At 34.3% G+C, this 19,993-nt stretch overlaps 1 protein-coding gene across 1 annotated transcript in view; it reads right to left on the bottom strand.

Annotated features, from left to right (window-relative positions):
• Positions 1–309: 309 nt before the first annotated feature.
• LOC143022349 (uncharacterized) overlaps positions 310–19,993 on the bottom strand; it is a 131,804-nt gene continuing 112,120 nt past the window's right edge. Inside the window, exon 4 of the mRNA XM_076180501.1 lies at positions 310–903. Coding sequence (XP_076036616.1) covers positions 740–903 — 164 coding nt within the window. The 3' untranslated portion in view covers positions 310–739. The remainder of the gene's footprint in view (positions 904–19,993) is intronic.

The raw sequence follows: 19,993 nt of genomic DNA on the forward strand, positions 1-19,993 counted from the left end.
TCGCTTTCCATGTATCTCTTCTCTTTATTCCTTTCTCTATCCATTCTGTTTCTTAATCTATCTATACCTCTTTGTCAGTCTCTAACTTCTCCTCCTTTTCCACGTCTATCACTATATTTCTATTTCTATATTTTATCTTTATTCTCATCTTACGAGTATATGTTTGAAAATATGTATATATATTTGCCTCTATATTTCTCTATAATTCATATTTACTTGTTTTATTTTCTTCATTCCAGAACTCAAGACTGATTAACAAAAGGAGGTATGTTTCAAAAGGTTTGAATAATACACCAATGTATTAGAAACATATTATATATTTCTTAATTCTTTACAATATCTTACATTCTGAAAGTCATACTGTACAAATGTGCCATAAGTTAATATTATTAAGAACACATATCCCTTAGAATTACATAATCAAAGTAACTGGATTATTCATCGTGATCGAAAAACAAATATCATTCCTTACATGTATAATGTTTAATGGATTGAGGAGAGGGTGGAGGGAGAGGTAGGGAGGAGGGAGAGGGTAGATGATGACAGCAATTACAAAGATGATAGTACACGCGCGCATCAGTTTCCACACCCATTGTATGATAAACAAAGTCTTATTAAAAAGATGTCACGGGTATTGAAGGGTGGTGACTTGGGGTTTGAGGGATGGAGGGGAGAGGTGGAAGTTAATGGAGGGTAGGAATTGCGTTGAAGTTATGAAATTGGGATATAGAGAACGGGTTTAGGTGATTTCGACCCATCTGTTGGGTAAGAGCAGAGTAGAGAGAACGGTTGGAGTGGTGGTGGGGAGGAGGAGGAGGAGGACTGGTAGAACGAGCAGGTGCAGCAGGTGCCGTGGGGTCGGGTGATGCGAACTGTTCGTCTGCATGGCTGCTGGCAGTTCTCCTGGAAAGAAAACAAAACAAATCTTAGGTTTAGAAGGAAATGAATTCGAAAATCCGCTCACCAGGCTGGCAAAAAATAAAAAAATAAATGGAAAATAAGACAACACGAGGTTGAGTGGCTTTATTCGTCTCACAGGGATTATGTACGGTTAATGTATCAATATTAAGATACACATACTCACACACATGCACACATGCACGCATGTAGCACATACGAACACACACACAAACACACACACACACACGCACACACACACACACACACACTTGTACACATAAAAATGTATGTTAGTATCCAAAATAAATTAGTCAAACATTGGCTATACATCAATCTTGCTACCCATAACTCAGCTTCCTCGAGAAGGTACGATCTTGATTGTCGCAACGAAGTGGAACACAAACCATAAGGAACTTAACCTACTGTACATAAACCTTCAAGAGTTGTCGAAATCATTATCCATTCCCATTGCCAACGGCTTAGTCTAAGAAGGAGTCACGTCTTTGGCTCGAGACTTCTTGGAAACGTTCGCAGAAGTCTTGTACCTCGTGGGTCGTTCTTTGCCCCAAGACCGTTACAACTGGTTTTGGATTCCGTTGAGAGACAGACCCTCTCTTCTTTGGCTCGAGACTTCTTGGAAACGTTCGCAGAAGTCTTGTGCCTCGTGGCTCGTTCTTTGCCCCAAAGAACGTTACAACTGGTTTTTGGGTTCCGTTGAGAGACAGACCCTCTCTTCTTTGGCTCGAGACTTCTTGGAAACGTTCGCAGAAGTCTTGTAACCTCGCGGGTCGTTCTTTGCCCCAAAGAACGTTACAATTGGCTTTTGGGTTCCGTTGAGAGGCAGACTCTCCGGTGATTCCACAGAGTAATTCTTCCTCTGGGAAGTATTGTTACTTTTGAGATCACGTGAGAAGCAATCTGAGCTCTGCGTGAGAACAGATTTGATTCAGATTTTAGAAGAGGACTCTCAGAATGAAGCTCAAAAAAAAAAAAAAAAAATCACATCACCTATTGACAAACCGTTAACCCATAGTAACATAGGGAAGGGGAGCTATGCTCGTGGTGTCCTTTCTTTTTTATCTCGCAGTGTCTAGTTTGCTCTTAAATTCGAAAATATAGTTTTTGCACACACTACTGTGTGTGTGTGTGTGTGTGTGTGTGTGTGTGTGTGTGTCTGTATGTGTGTATGCGTGTATGTGTGCGTGTGTGAGTGTGTGTGTGTGTGTGTGTGTGTGTGTGTGTGTGTGTGTGTGTGTGTGTGTGGTATGCATATGTATGTATTTATGTATGTGTATGTATGTATGTATGTACTTACGTATGTATGTCTTCAATCATTTAACTATATAAATGATAAGTGGAATGATAAAAGAAATATATGACTCACACGTATCAACTATGAGACATCTTGTTACGTTACGCCACAACATTCCGTTTCACTGAGCATTTACACTAACACAACAAAGTAATCGAAACATATTTCTTATACATTTCTGAAGTACAACTTCCTAAAATTACTTAATCTCCTGGTTAATGTATAAACTTCGCATAGACTATTTCTCAAGGATCTGATGTCTTTTCAATATCGAGTAAATTCTATCAAGTTAAAAAGAACTGGGTGTAGGTGTCATCGCTCGTCTGGCGATAGAAGCTTCTGGAATGCAAAGGATGAACAAGAAGCGAAGCGAGGGGACAAATTCCGTGTGGGTGGTGAAACGGAAAGTCGAGAGCTTCGAAAAGGTGGAGGAAAGGGTAGACGTAAGATGAAAAGCGAAAGAAGGAGAAGCGTTTGAAGAGGTGGAGGAAAGAACAGACGTGAAACGGAAAGAGGGAGGAGAAGATTTTGAAAAGGTGGAGTAAAGGACAGAAATAGGGCGAAAAGAGGATGAAAAGATGGAGGAAAGGAAAAAAAAAAACCGGAAACGAGAGGTTTGATGAAATGAAGTAAAAACTAGACATGAGATTGAATAAAAATATTAAAAAAAGAGAATAATGCCAGGGAAAGCAAGGGCACACGCGGCACAGGGAAAGAAGAATAACAGAGGAAGAGATTGAATATAAACATAAGAAAGGAGAAGGAGATAGGGAGGGGGAGGGGAGTGAATGAGAATGGAGAGGAGATGATAGGAGTGGAGATGTTGTGAGTGCAGATGGAGGAGAGGGAGGGAGGAAGTGGGTGAATGAGTGAGTGAGAGAGAGAGAGAGAGTAAATGAGTGAGTGTGTGTGTGTGTGCGTGTGTGTGTGTGTTTGTGTGTGTGTGAGAGAGAGAGAGAAAGAGTGAGAGAGAGAGAGAGAGAGAGACAGAGAGATAAAGAGAGGGAGAGATAGAGAGAGAGAAAGAGAGAGAGAGAGATATAGAGAAAGAATGAGTGAGTAAATGAGTGAGTGAGTGAGTGTGTGTGCGTGGGTATGGGTGAATGAGTGAGTGAGAGAGAGAGAGCGAGAGAGAGAGAAAGTGAGAATCTATATTTTTAGATGAGTTTAACCTTTTCACTTTGGAAAGTCACTGTACGCTTTATTGTCTTGTACCAGTTATTCTATTCAGCTGAGGAAGACTTCCCATAGTCAGCGTTTAAGAGTTGGAGGTACTGAAGGGTGATAGTATTTTGCCAGCAATAACCATTGCTTCTATACTTTGGGAAAATATTGCTCTAAAGAGACCGAATCTCAAAGTTTTAACGTGGGTAGTAGAGAAGAGGGATAGCAGAATTCAAAGATTTTATTTTATTAATTTATTTATTTTTTATTTTCTTGGAGATATTAGTTCCCAACCAACCAACCAACCAACAAAAAAAAAAAAAAAAAAAAAAAAAAAAAAAAAAAAAAAAAAAAAAAAAAAAAAAAGTACGTCACTCAAGTTCCAAACAATGTGAGCACTAAACTTCAATATCCCATAAGGCGTAGTGATGGGTACAGAAAGGAAGCAATAATGGATGTAGGGGGGGGAGTGGGGAGGGGGGGATACTGGCATCATGGGAGAGCTTGTGTCACCGGGGAGCTTGTTACGCTTCCGGGCCCAGAAGTGCCTGAAAGCTTCGAATACTTAGAATCTCCTCCGAACAAGAATAGATGAAGACAAGAATTGGGAGGAGAGAGAGCGGGTTGACTTGGAATTGAAAGATAGCGAGGAGAAGGGGGGGTTGGGGGTTGAGGCATTGGGTTTTGAGAAGGCTGGGGGGGGGAGGGGAAGAAGAAGAAAGAGGAGAAGGAAGAAGAAGAAGGAGGAGAAGGAAGAAGAGAAAGTTTAGAGGAGGGAGTAGGAATTTTAGGAGGAAGACAAGGATTGGGTATAAAGAAGCTATGAAGGACTTAGACTCAGGGATGTGATCATAAAGAGAGAGGCATAAGCAAAGAGAGAGGGACGGGGAGGAAGGAGAGGCGGAAGAGAGTACGGAAAAAGAGGAGGAGAGGAAGAGAGGGTGAAGGGACAAAAGAGAGGGAGGGAGGAGGGGAAGGAGGGTAAGGAGTAAAGTAAAAGGAAGGGAGGGGAGGAAGGGAGGAAGGAAGGGAGGGAGGGAGGGGAGGGAGGAAGGGAGGGAGGGAAGAAGGGAAAGAGGGTAAGGAGTAGTATAAAAGGAAGAGAGGGATGCAGAAGGGAAGATAAAGAGGAGAGAAAGAAGAGAAATAGATAAATTAAATGGGGAGAAAGGAAAGAAAGTGGCGATGATGACGGTGATCGTGACCACAAAAATTACAGTGACAATGACGGTGCGAATGGCGGTGACAGAGCCAATGACAATGACAATGACAGTGGCAGTAACCGTGACAGTGACAGTGACAATTGCAGTGACAATAATAGTGACAGTGATAGCGACAGTGACATAAGTGACAATGACAGTGACAGAGACAATGACAGTGAGAGACGCAATGAAAATGATAGTGACAGTGACAATGAAAATGACAGTGATAGTGGCAATAGTAGTGGCAATGACAGTGACATGGCAATGACAATGACAGTGAGAGACGCAATGAAAATGATAGTGACAGTGACAATGAAAATGACAGTGATAGTGGCAGTAGTAGTGGCAATGACAGTGACAGTGACATGGCAATGACAATGACAGTTATAGTGGCACTGGCAATGTCAGTTATAGTGGCACTGGCAATGAGAGTGACAGTGACATGACAATGACAGTGACAGTGATAATAACATGGCAGTGACAACGGCAATGAGACTGACAGTGACAATGCCAATGACAGTGACAGTGATAATACCATGACAGTGACAGTGACATGACAGTGACAATAAGCGCATATAAAGATGTTCTGTAAAGGACCATACACGTCACCTCTTCACCAAACGCGTTGACATCATCATCATTATCATCATCATCATCATCTAAATCAAGAATATATCAACTGCATAGCGTGACCTTCACCATGCACTTCGAGAACCATGCTCGAGAGAATCAGAGGATAGTTGCCAGCTACTAAACGAATTAGTGTGACGATAGCCTCAATGAACAAGTCAAGTGTGACGTGGTACGGATAGGAATAACGTGTGCGACGTCCCGAGGTGCGTGACTTCGTTCCTCGGGGGATGACACGGTGACCGTGACGTTTGCCTAACGCCCTCGTGTTTCCGGGTGACGTGTTCGAGTCCCTCATGATACGCTCCAACCCAGTGTTCTCGACTCGAGTGACGTATCGGAATCACTCAGGAGCTAATGCAGAACACTCTTCGCTACTCTCTCCTTTAAATCCTTTTACAACCAGTGCTGTGTTGGCGTAACAGGAAGCGTGCAAGGCTCGCACTCGCTTAGTTGTGGGTTTGAATCCTGAACTCTATGATTTCCGGCAGTGACTGTTATGTGCCCAGGCAGTCCAGGTACATAAGGCCAAGGTGACTGTTTCTGCCGTAGATACGGGGCCACTTACGCTTTCTGGCAAAGGCTCTTCACCTTTACTATCATTAAAACTCCCCTTTTATCTCGAAGAGTACAAAAGCCAAACGAATATTCTAGGGGTGTGCCGATTAATCGGTATCGGCAAGAATCGGCACTTTTTTGGTGAATTGGCATCGGCGAGATTTTATCTTTTATTTATTTATTTTTAATCAGTATGATCATCGGCAATAGTTTGCCGATGACGATGCTGATTAAAAAAAAAAAAAAAAAAATCTCGCCGATGCCGATTCACCCAAAATGTGCCGATTGTTGCCCATGCCGATCCCGATTAATCGGCACACCACTAGAATATATTTCTATAATATCCCAGATTTCATACGCTCCTAGAACCATTTTCGATTTATAATGAAGGTGTGTGTGTGGGGGGGGGTGCAGTGGCTGAATGAAATCGCCTGTTACCAGCCAGAAATATATATATGAAGAATATCTAACTTAGACTTGCTCATTTAGTTGAGGTTTGTCAAGAGAGCAATAAATATTAATTGGATAATGAACTGAAAAACCACTCATCACTACTGATATAGATAAATAAACTGATACAAAAAATAGGTGAATAAACAAGGGGTGCGCATTGTATTGACCACGTGGTCGCGATATTAGGCTCACACCTACCTTGTCTGCGTGATCCCCGAGACTGACCCAATCCAACGTAATTAGGAAAAATCAACCACCGCGGGGGCTTGCCCACGCCGTGTATATGTACGGCTTCGATCACATGTGAAAACAGTTCTGACTAATCATGATAAAGGACAAGAACTCGTTAACTCTCTTTTCCTCTTTCCCTAGACCGCCTCCCCGCTCCGGCTACACACTATGCTTATGAATTGCTATTCTCACCCTCTGGAGAAGACCACTTTCCAATACTGAATCATATCGTTAAGCATCCTCTAACTACCACTAATCTGTGGTTTGTTGACTCTCTTGTTTAAACGTCTGACCCACTAGGGAGTCCTTGGTCCATAAGGGGCATTTAGACGGTCAAACGGTTTGACAAACCCGGTTTGTCAAACAAGTGTTTGAAGTGATGTTTGACCGTGTGAATAGGGTATTTGGTTGTCAAACACGTTCGACAAACGTGTTTGACGACCAAATACCCCATTCACACGGTCAAACATCACTTCAAACACTTGCCTGACAAACCGGGTTTGTCAAACTGTTCGACCGTGTAAATGGCCCTTTAGATTAATCAACCTGACTAAGGTCATTTCATAAGAGAGAGACTTACTTAATTACTCATTTCTTTCGTATGTGATAATCATGGGAACTTCGTTGGGGGCTCGTTCCAGTGCATATGAACTTCCTTGCGTCTTCTCTGAGATTACGAATTTTGTTAATTTAACTTCACATTTCTTGGCCTCGGTTAAGGACGGAAGAGGAAACGTGAAATAAGTTTTATATTTCTTCCTCTGGGTGAAGAAAGTTTACTTTATTCAGCTGAAGGGGAATTATGGTGTAACCTGAATGTATGTTTTCTTTGTCATTGTCAAAATATTTTGTTCAGATTAGGAAATTTGCTTGTAGCCAATAGATAAAGTTATGATTGAATTTTAGATAAGTTCCACAATATTGAGAAATAAGGAAGAAATATGAAAAATGCTTATATAATTCCCAATCAGGAATTCTCTTCTGTACACACAAGTCTATCATCAATGTTGACAATATAGACACAAGTAATATCTGCAACAACAAATATAGATTAAACAAAGAAAGAAATGAATAAATCATTAGATAAACAATAAATAAATAATGAATGAACAAGTAAATGAATAAACAAATAAATAAATAGATAAGTAGATAATGTATAAACAAGTGAACGGATAATTAAATAGATAAATAGTTAATAGATAAATGAAAAAATAGATCAATAAATGAAAAAACAAATAGATGAATAAACAGCTAATCAATTTGATAAATAAACAAATAAATAAATGAATAAATAAGTAAATAAATAGATAAAAAATATTCATTCATCAAATATGAAATGAGATAAACTGAAATATGAAAAAAATCAAATAAAACAGAATTGAATATAAATAAGGGCAATAGAATAAAACAAAGTAAACAGAATTACACGTAAAAATAAATAAATAAATAAATAAATAAAAATCTACTCTACTCTCATGCCACCTAGTGGCAAAGTTTGAAATTTCGCCAACAAATGCCAATAATGGTTAACAAATCAAAAGATCGTAGAAGTTACTGTATTATCCATCCCATGGCTAATTACGAATTAATGCAATGATATTGTTCTTGATGCTTTTGAAAGACAACGAGATATTGGAATTTCCCGTGGAAAAAACAACAACAACAACAACAACAATTGTCATTTTCAATTTCTGCATTTGACATATCATGATAATATAACTACTTGCATCGATTCACGTGTAAAATATCAATAGATTGCATCTGATCTAATATACATAACTTTGAAAGAAATATGATCTAGTTCATTTGAAGTCTACTTACCGCAAAAGAAGATTAGTTTACAAATTGAGTTTAATAAATATTCTAAAGTAAACAGTTTTTGAATATCAGATAATTTTTGGAAGATATTCATCACAGATGCTTAGTTCGATATGCATTTGATATGATAGTAATTATAAGTGCTCGGATGATAAGCGAAATTATTTAATGATGATAATTATGATAGTAATAACAATGATAATAATGATGATGATGATGACGACAACAACAACAGCAACAACAACAACAACAACCACCACCATCACCACAACCACCACCGCCACAACCACCACCACCACCACCATCATCATCATCATCACCATCTCTTATCATCTCTCATCATCATCATCATCACCATCTCTTATCATCATCATCATCATCATCATCACCGCCATCACCATCACCACCACTATCACCATCATCATCATCATCATCATCATCATCATCATCACCATCATCGAAATAATTTGTTATTTCATTCGGACGGACGAATCTACTCCCCTTGTAAGGCAAAGCCCTGTCAATTGTGGCAAACCGCTATTTTCAGGCCGATGTTTAGGTTATCTCCCCGCCTGTCCAAGTCTATCGGGAAGCAACGGAAGAATCACACAGCGGTTCCTGTGGATCAGACACACGACCACCTGCTTCTGAGTTCGACACGTTACCCACTGGGCTACTCCGCGGGCCGAGTTCGAAGTCAAATCGGGGACACGCACACGTAGTGGGCGCTGAAGACTCTATTGACGAATTACTGTATGCGACGTACTTTTCAAATTCTAATTCCAACTAATGCAAAGGGAACGTCAACACAGCGCAAACGGATGTAATAATGTCATATCTTTGTTAGGAAAAAAAAAGAATAGATAAAGATAAAAAAAGTACATAGGTAAATGGTTAAAAAAAAAAGATAAATGCAAAGCAATTATATCAAGATTCGTTTAGCTTTTGGGAACGTCAACACAGCGCAAACGGATGTAATAATGTCATATCTTTGTTAGGAAAAAAATAGATAAAAGTAAATAAATACATTGGTAAATGGTTAAAAAATAGATAAATGCAAAGCAATTATATCAAGATTCGTTTAGCTTTGGGAACGTCAACACAGCGCAAATAAACAAAACACAAATAATAACAAATAAACAAATAATATGAAATAGATGGCAGGCATTACATCTTGCTTAGGTGCTTATCTAAACGAATCTTAAAGCTTCGAACTGAACTACATTACGCTGCCTCTGCAGGAAGTTTATTCCATTCATTAACTACACGGCTGGCGAAGTTGTTTCTACCTAATTCCAAATTAAATAATTTATTTTCCTTTCATTCACTCTGAGCTTAGGGTTGTGACAGCCTAACTTAAGCGGCCCCTTCATTAACGGGATACGCTCAATATTTTATTCTGGCTATGCGCCAATTTAATTTATTCATCTTGGAACAGGCGGCCCAATCGGAAACATCCGGGCCTTGTATTCTCCTAGTCACAGGTTCGAGTCTCTAATACCTCTTCGATTTCCAGGAGTGAGAGTTATCTGCTGGAACGACATTCCGTAAAGAGCATAACATAGCAAAGGTGACTGCTTCAGTCGTAGTTACTCAGCGCCTCTTGGCGTGTGCTCCTCATCACCATTATATTCATTGGCTCCGCTTGTTAAGTAAAGATTATGAACAGAACCTTATTACTCGCCTCTTAGGTTGTACAGGCTGCCCAAGTAAACAGGGCAAAGGTAACGGCTTAGACCCCAGCTAGGGTTCTCCTGGTGTAAGATCCTGGGGGCGAATTCATAAAAGGTCCTAACTCCTAAGTCTAGACATAAATCTTCAAAATGGTGGAAATTTTACCTAGATCCCTTATGTCGCCGACCTTAAATACTTATGTCTAGACATAACCTCGACATAGCGCAAAGTCTAGACACAGATATTCAAAATGGTGGATATTTGACCTAAATCCCTTATGTAGGCGACCTAAATGTTTATGTCTAGTCATAACCTCGACATAGCGCAAAGTCTAGGCATAAGTCATCAAAATGATGGAGATTTTACCTAAATTCCTTATGTCGGCGACATAAATGCTTATGTCTAGATATAAATCTTCAAAATAATGGAAATTTTACTTAAATCCCTATGTCGGCGACCTAAATGCTTATGTCTAGACATAAATCTTCAAAATGCTGGAGACTTTACCTAAATCCCCTTATGTCAGCGACCTAAAATATTATTTCTAGACATAACCTCAATATAGCGCAAAGTCTAGACATAGGAGGAATTTAGGTCGCCGACATAGGGATTTAGGTAAAATCTCAACCAATTTGAAGATTTATGTCTAGACTTAGGATCTTTTATAAATTCGGCCTCTGGTTCCTCTCGGCCGCGTCAGCTTGGTTATTGCTTCGTCCACAGTGACGGCTTCGTCTTATTCTCCTCCTCTCAAGATTAATTTCTATCCGGGGCCTCTGCAATCTTGGCGTCTGCATGTCACGTCACGCCCGGGCAATATTAAAAAATCCTCCCCTGACGTCGTTTATCCAAAATCGCCTCATTCATTGAAATCCCACCCGTGCTAGGATTAAAAAAAAAAAAAAAAAAAAAAAAAAAAAAAAAAAATTGTGTCATTCTGTTTCTCAAAGAAACTGAAACCAATTACGTTGTCACGTGAACGGGTCACGTGAAAGAGGATAGAAACGCAAATACACACGCATGAAAGAATGCGCGCATACACGCACACACATACACACACACGCACACACACATTATATATATATATATATATATATATATATATGTGTGTGTGTGTGTGTGTGTATACATACATATATATATATGTTTATCTCACCACCCATCCACTCATATATATATATATATATATATATATATATATATATATATATATATTGCTTGATATATATATATATATATATATATATATATATATATATATATATATATTGCTTGACATGCATATATGAAATCTCGGTTATATATATATATATATATATATATATATATATATATATGCTTGCATATAACATACACATGCATATATGAAATCTCGGCTAGCCAGGGAAATAATCCATTTTCCAAATTCTGGAATGACGAGATGTAGTTCACAGGAGTGTTGGTACGTATGGAATGCTCGAAGTAATTACACAGAGTATGAGGAGGTCGACAGAACCTAAGTCCTGTAACGAATAGAACAGATATTTTTGTTTTTTCTAACAGTAGTTTTCATTCAGAGGAGTATACAGATGATCCTGTGTTTTTCACGTTTGCTCCTAGTAAACCTAGAGTTATTTAATGTGATATACTTTACGCACATACATACACACATACGCACATACACACACACACAGACACACACACACACACACACACACACACACACACATATATATATATATATATATATATATATATATATATATAACACTTATGCGTGTGTGTGTGTGTGTGTGTGTGTGTGTGTGTGTGTGTGTGTGTGTGTGTATTCACTTGGTCTTTGGATCACGTGTTGGACTCGTGAAGTTATTTCCCTCCTGGAAGAGAGCTCAGAGCTCGTAGGTCCGATCTATGGGTAATGCTATGACCTTACACACATACACACCCAACTCCCCGCCCACGAGAGTCAGAGTAACGACCCGAAGCGCAGCGATACTGAAATAATTTCGGCCCTGGGAAGGATTCGAACCAAGTACTACGAGCACCACCATGTTAGTAGTTCAGCGCTCTACCAACTGCGCCACCGAGTCGTGTGTGTGTGTGTGTGTGTGTGTGGTTTATCGTTTGCTGATCTATCGATATCCACCAGGTTTTGTACCCAAGCTGTTAATCAGTTCCAGGCATCTTCCAGTATATTTGGGTGAATCCAGGCTTTGCAGTAAAAAATATTTCCGGCCAGAATGTCTGGAATACTTAAATAAGTATTTTTTTTAAATATCGAATCTTTAATTGCTATGAATTTATACGAACCCGTTAAATTCCATTATAAGATGAATACTCTGAGAATCCTTATATCGGATATTTTCGAATATATTTCATTGCTATTGATGACTCGTAGCTGACGCCGAGTAATTTTCATCAGCTGAGGGGCCCATTTCCAAAGAATCTAATTACAAAGATAGTATTTTACTTCGCCTCCTCGATGACCCGAGATTTGTTAAGAAAACTTGAGTCTATCAACAAGTGTATGTATATATATATGATGTGTGTATGTATATATGTATGTATATATATATATATATATATATATATATATTTATATATAATATATATGTCTATATGTGTATATATGTATGTATGTGTATATATATATATATATATATATATATATATATGTATATATATATATGTATAATGTACATATGTTGAAGGAACGACGACGGAGCATGCCGACAGGAGACCTTTTGGTTCATAACTAGGTCGGATGCGGAGAAATGATAATGATAGATAAATAAATGAATATATAAATAAATAAGAATAATAGCATAAATTATAATAAATGAAATGAATAAATAGGTAAAGTTATATAATAAGCAAACAGGTAAATATTAAATAATAATGAATGGACAGATAAATAATAATAGATAATAATCAAGTAAATGATAACAAACAAAGAGGGTTTCCAATGATAATAATGAGTCGTACTTTATTATTTTCATCGTGAACATTAAATGATTAATTGTATGATGTTAAAATAATCTCTTGGTAAGTCCTAAAACGGTTGGTATTAATATATGGATATTATGTACGTCATACTGTAATATCACATTGTAGGTATACTCTATTCCTGAGAAAATATACTTTTTAAACACACACACACACACACACACACACACACGCTACAGCGTGTATAAGTTCGTCATCACGACTAATTAATCAGGCTTAGTAATGCTTTGAGTATGATGAGAAGTACATAAGAGGTTTAGATGTGTTGTAATGGACGTGTTTGATGAAGGGTATCTCAAACCAGTGTAATCATCTTGATTATAGTGATTAAGTGCTGGTGTAGCAATGATATATATCTATATATATATATATATATATATATATATGTGTGTGTGTGTGTGTGTGTGTGTGTGTGTGTGAGAGTATACTTGTATGTACGGCGCGGGTAGTCACCCATGGTGCGTAATTACATAATTGCACTGAATTAGGTTAGGTCGGGTCAAGCAGGGTCTCACTGTCAAAGGAGCGTCAGGTCTAGCCACATGGGCGACAACGCGCGTTCCATGCCACATAGTTGTCGCGGCTGTACACTAGGAATGAAATGTGACGCTGGTATACTTCATCTATGATATCTGCCATTAGAGAAATGAGTAGAGGATGTGTAAAAGGGCAGCTTGGGCAATTGCCAAGGTCTAAATCAGACACTTTGCCCGTTACTTCACGCGGGCTCTCATAAACACTAGTTTCCTAATAGCAATATTTTTTCTTATTATTAAGATAAAGAACGAATTGCTTAGTTTTGATCTGTCATGGGTTAGATCTAGGTATTCACAATAAAAAAAAAAATCATAATTTCATTAATGCTTTCCCTACCCAAGGTTTATCGAAATATATTTCACCCGAGGAGATATCATGAAAGTGAATGGAATAACTCAAAGATAGATATTACAAGAATACTACAAAGTACTGAAGTATTTCACATGGTTTCACATATTGAACTTAACTCTGAATGACGATATATTCTATTATCTATCTTAGGATGTAGAGTCTTGACTTAAGGGAATCGGTTTGTCTCCATAGATAATGGGATGTTTTATTATTCATTTAAGGAGTAAAATCTTTAATCAAGGCATTGGTTTCCAGCCTTAAACTTAAGTATTATTCTTGGGGTAGTCAAACCTCAAAATGAAGGGTAATGATATTTTTTCCTATACCCTACATTCGTTGAAAATATTATTGTGAGTGTATGTGTGTGCATAGGGGATCTCGATCATAGTCTGAAGTGTTCAATATCGGGGTCGCAGAAGTAAAAAAAAAAAAAAAAAAAGAGAGAGAGAGAGAGAGAGATTCGGAGCGTGATTGTATGTGGGCTCGGTCATAGTCTGAAGTGTTCAACATCGGGGTCACAAAGTAAAAGAGAAAGAGAGAGAGAGAGAGAGAGAGAGAGAGAGAGAGAGAGAGAGAGAGAGAGAGAGGGAATCGGAGCGTCTTCAGGGAATCAAATCCTTCTCCCACAAGGAAGACTACCCCTTACGCCCAGCATCACATCCCCGAACTAGATCGACAAGACCTCCCATCTCGTTGAGTGGCTTCATCCCGCAGGTCACGCCTCAATCAAAAGTTGGACACCAGGAAGGCTTCTTCCTTATTTTCGAAATTCCTCTTCGGGTCTTCTTCATTTGCATTCTTCTTCAGCAGGAGCGGAAATGAGGTGACGAGGCTGTCGACTGTCTTCGTGTCATAAGATAAGGTCTGCGCCAACTACGAGGAATAATGAAAGAGTTGAATGGCGAGTCGTCATTTCAGAATGAGAAATAACGGGGCAAGTGGTCTGGGGTTTATTAGGTGTAAACTTTATGTCCACGCATCTGCGGCGCGTTGGGAGTCGATCTTGGCTCCCAAAGATGAATGTCTCGGTTTAAGGGTTTCTGGTGAGTGCCACTATCACAATAGATAGATACACACACACACACACACACACACACACACACACACACACACACACACACACACACACACACACACACACACACACACACACACACACATATATGATGTCTGTGCGTGTGTGTATAATGATAATAGTAATAATAATGATACTGATTATGATAATTGATAATTGTGATGATAATAGTAATATGATGATAATAGTAATGGTAATACTAATGATAATGGTAATACTAATGATAATGGTAATACTAATGGTAATAGTAATGGTAATTGGTAATAGTAATGATAATAGTAATGGTAACCATTACTATTACCATTACTATTACTATTACCATTACCAATTACCATTACTATTACCATTACTATTACCATTATTATTATTAATAGTAATACCATTACCCTTATCATTAGTATTACCTTTACTATTATTACTATTACTATTACAATTATCATTACAATTACTATTATCATAACTATTACTATTATTATTACTATTACCATTGCTGTTATCATTACTATAACCATTACTATTATTATTACTATTACCATTACTAATATAATTACAATTACTATTATCATTACGGTTATCATTACTATTATTATTACCATTACTATTATTACTATTACCATTACTATTATTACTATTACCATTACTATTATCATTGCTATTACCGTTACCATTATCATGACTAAAATAGTAATTAATAGTAATGATAATAGTAATGGTAATAGTAATGATAATAGTAATAGTAATAATAATAGTAATAGTAATAATAATGATAATGGTAATAGTAATGATAATTAATAATAATAGTAATAGTAATTAATACTAATTATAATAGTAATGGTAATACTAATTATAATAGTAATGGTAATAGTAATGATAATAGTAATGGTAAAAGTAATGGTAATAGTAATAATAGTAACGGTAATAGTAATGGTAATGATAATGGTAAAACTAATGATAATAGCAATGGTAATAGTAATTTTAATACTAATGGTTACCATTACTATTATCATTACAATTACTATTATCATAACTATTACCATTACTAATATTACTATTATTACTATTATCATTAGTATTACTATTATAATTACTATTACCATTACTATTATCATTACTTTTACCATTACTATTATTACTATTACCATTACTATTATTACTATTACCATTACTATTACCATTATCATTACTATAATAGTAATGGTAATGGTAATGATGAGAGTAATAATAATAGTAATGGTAATAGTATTGATAATGGTAATAGTAATGATAATAGTAATAATAATAGTGATGGTAATAGTAATAATAAGAGTAATAGTAATGATAATAGTCATGGTAATGGTAATAGTAATAATAGTAATGGTAATGGTAATAGTAATGATAATCGTAATGGTAAAAGTAATGACAATAGTAATGGTAATAGTAATAGTAATGATAGTAATGGTAAAAGTAATGGTAATAGTAATGATAAAAGTAATAGTAATGAATGATAATAGTAATGGTAATAGTAGTGATAATAGTAATGGTAATAGTAATGATAATAGTAATGGTTACCATTACTGTTATCATTACTATTAATGATAATAATAGTAATGGTAACCATTACTATTATCATTACTATTACCATTACTATTATCATTAGTATTACTATTATAATTACTATTATCATTACCATTACTATTACCATTATGTTATCGTAGCTATTACCGATACTTTTATCATTACTATTACCATTACTATTACCATTACTATTATCTTTACTATTACCATTACAATTATCATTACTATTACCATTACTGTTACCATTAGTATTACCATTACTATTATCATTATTACCATTACTATTATCATTACCATTACTATTATCACTACTATTACCATTACTATTATCATTACTCTTACCATTACTATTACTATTATTACTATTACCATTACTATCATTATCATTATAATATAATGATATTAATAGTAATAAAAATAATAATTATAATAGTAATGATAATAGTAATGGTAACCATTACTATTACTATTATCATTTACCATTACTATTATTATTACCATTACTATTACCATCACCATTACTATTATCATTACTATTACAATTACTATTACTATTACCATTACTATTACCATTACTACTACAATTACTATTACTATTACCATTACTATTATAATTACTATAATAGTAATTGTAATAGTAATGGTAATAAAAATGATAATGGTAATGGTAATAGTAATGGTAACCATTACTATTATCATTACTATTACTATAAACATTACTATTACCATTACTATTATCATTAGTATTACCATTACTATTATCATTAGTATTACCATTACTATTATTATTACTATTATAATTACTATTACCATTACTATTATTACTATTACCATTACTATTATCATTATTATTACTATAAGAGTAATGGTAATAGTAATGATAATAGCAATGGTAATAGTAATGGTAATAGTAATAGTAATGATAATAGTAATGATAATAGTAATGGTAATAGTAATGGTAATAGTAATAGTAATGGTAATAGTAATAGTAATGATAATAGTAATGGTAACCATTACTATTACCATTACTATTATCATTACCATTACTATTACTATTATCATTACTATTACCATTACTATTATAATTAATATTACCATTATTTATTTAACCATTACTATTAAAATTAAATTATTAATTACTATTACTATTACCATTACTATTACCATTACTACTACAATTACTATTACTATTACCATTACTATTATAATTACTATTACCATTACTATTATCATTACTATTACCATTATCATTACTATAATAGTAATTGTAATAGTAATGGTAATAATAATAGTAATGAAAACCATTACTATTACTATTATCATAACTATTCCCATTACTATTACCATTATTATCATTACTATTACCATTACTATTAAAATTAGTATTAACATTCCTTTACCATTCCTATTATCATTACCATTACTATTATATTACTATTACCATTACTATTATTACTATATTACCATTACTATTATCATTACTATTACCATTATTATTATTACTATTACTATTATCATTACCATTATTACTATAATTACTATTACCATTACCATGATCATTATTATTACCATTACTATGATTTACTATTACCATTAACATTATCATTACTATAATAGTAATGGTAGTAGTAATGATAAGAATAATGGTAATGGTAATAGTAATGGTAAAAGTAATGATAATGAAAATAATAGTAATGGTAACCATGACTATTATCATTACAATTATCATTACTTTTACCATTACTATTATTACTATTACCATCACTACCATTACCATTACCATTACTATTATCAATACTATTACCATTATCATTAATAGTAATGGTAATAGTCATTATAATAGTAATGGTAATAGTAATGATAATAGTAATGGTAACCATTACTATTATCATTATTATTACTATTACCATTACTATTATCATCAGTATTACCATTACTATTATTATTACAATTACTATTCCCATTACTATTATAATTAGTATTATCATTACTATTATTACTATTACCATTACTATTATTACTATTTCCATTATTATTACTATTACCATTATTATTACTATTACCACTACTATTGTTACTATTAGCATTACTATTATTACTATTACCATTATTACTATTACTATTATCATTACCATTACTATTATCATTACTATTACCATTATCATTACTATAATAGTAATGATAATAGTAATAATAAAGGCAATGGTAATGATAATAGTAATGGTAACCATTACTATTACCATTACTATTATCATTATACTATTACAATTACTATTATAATTACTATTACTATTACCATTACTATTGTCATTAGTATTACCATTACTACTATTACCATTACTATTATCATTACCATTACTATTACCACAACTATTATTACTCTTACCAGTACTATTATCATAACTATTACCATTACTATTATTACCATTACTATTACCATTACTATAATAGTAATGGTAATAGTAATGGTAATAGTAATTGTAATGATAATAGTAATGGTAATAGTAATGATAAAAGTAATGGTAATAGTAATTGTAATAATAGTAATGGTAATAGTAATTGTAATGATAATAGTAATGGTAATAATGATAATAGTAATAAAAGTAATGGTAATAGTAATGATAATGGTAATATAAGTAATGGTAATGATAATAGTAATGGTAATAGCGATAATAGTAATGGTAATGATAATAGTAATGGTAATAGTAATGGTAATACTAATGATAATAGTAATGGTAATAGTAATGGTAAAAGTAATGATAATAGTAATTAATGATAATAGTAATGCTAATAGTAATGGTAATTATAATAATGGTAATAGTAATTATAGTAATTACGGGTACAATACTAATGACAATAGTAATGATAATATGAGTAATAGTAATGGTAATAGTAAGGGTAACTTTGTTATTACTATTCTCATTATTACCATTACTATTATCATTACTACTACCATTACTATTATAATTAGTATTACCATTACTATTATCATTACTATTAACATTGCTATTTTCATTACTATTACCGTTACTATTACCATTACTCCTACCATTACTATTATCACTATTACCATTACTTTTATCATTACTATTATCATTAGTATTACCATTACCATTATCATTACTATTACCATTATCATTACTATTATCATTACCATTACTATTATCATTACTATTACCATTACTATTATCATTACTATTACTATTACCATTACTATTATCATTACTATTACCATTACTATTATCATTACTATTATCATTACTATTACCATTACTATTATCATTACTATTACCATTACTATTATCATTACTATTACCATTACTATTATAATTACTGTTACCATTACTATCATTATTATTACCATTAATATTACCAATACTATTATAGTAATGATATCAATGGTAATAGTAATGATAATAGTAATGGTACTAGTAATTATAGTAATGGTAATAGTAATAATAAGAGTAATGGCAATAGTAATGGTAACCATTACTATTAACATTAGTATTACCATTACAATTATTATTACTATTACCATTACTATTATCA

The sequence above is a fragment of the Oratosquilla oratoria genome, chromosome 44 (genome assembly GCF_046742065.1).
Source record: "Oratosquilla oratoria isolate Oo_2021 chromosome 44, ASM4674206v1, whole genome shotgun sequence".
Classification (NCBI taxonomy): domain Eukaryota; kingdom Metazoa; phylum Arthropoda; class Malacostraca; order Stomatopoda; family Squillidae; genus Oratosquilla; species Oratosquilla oratoria.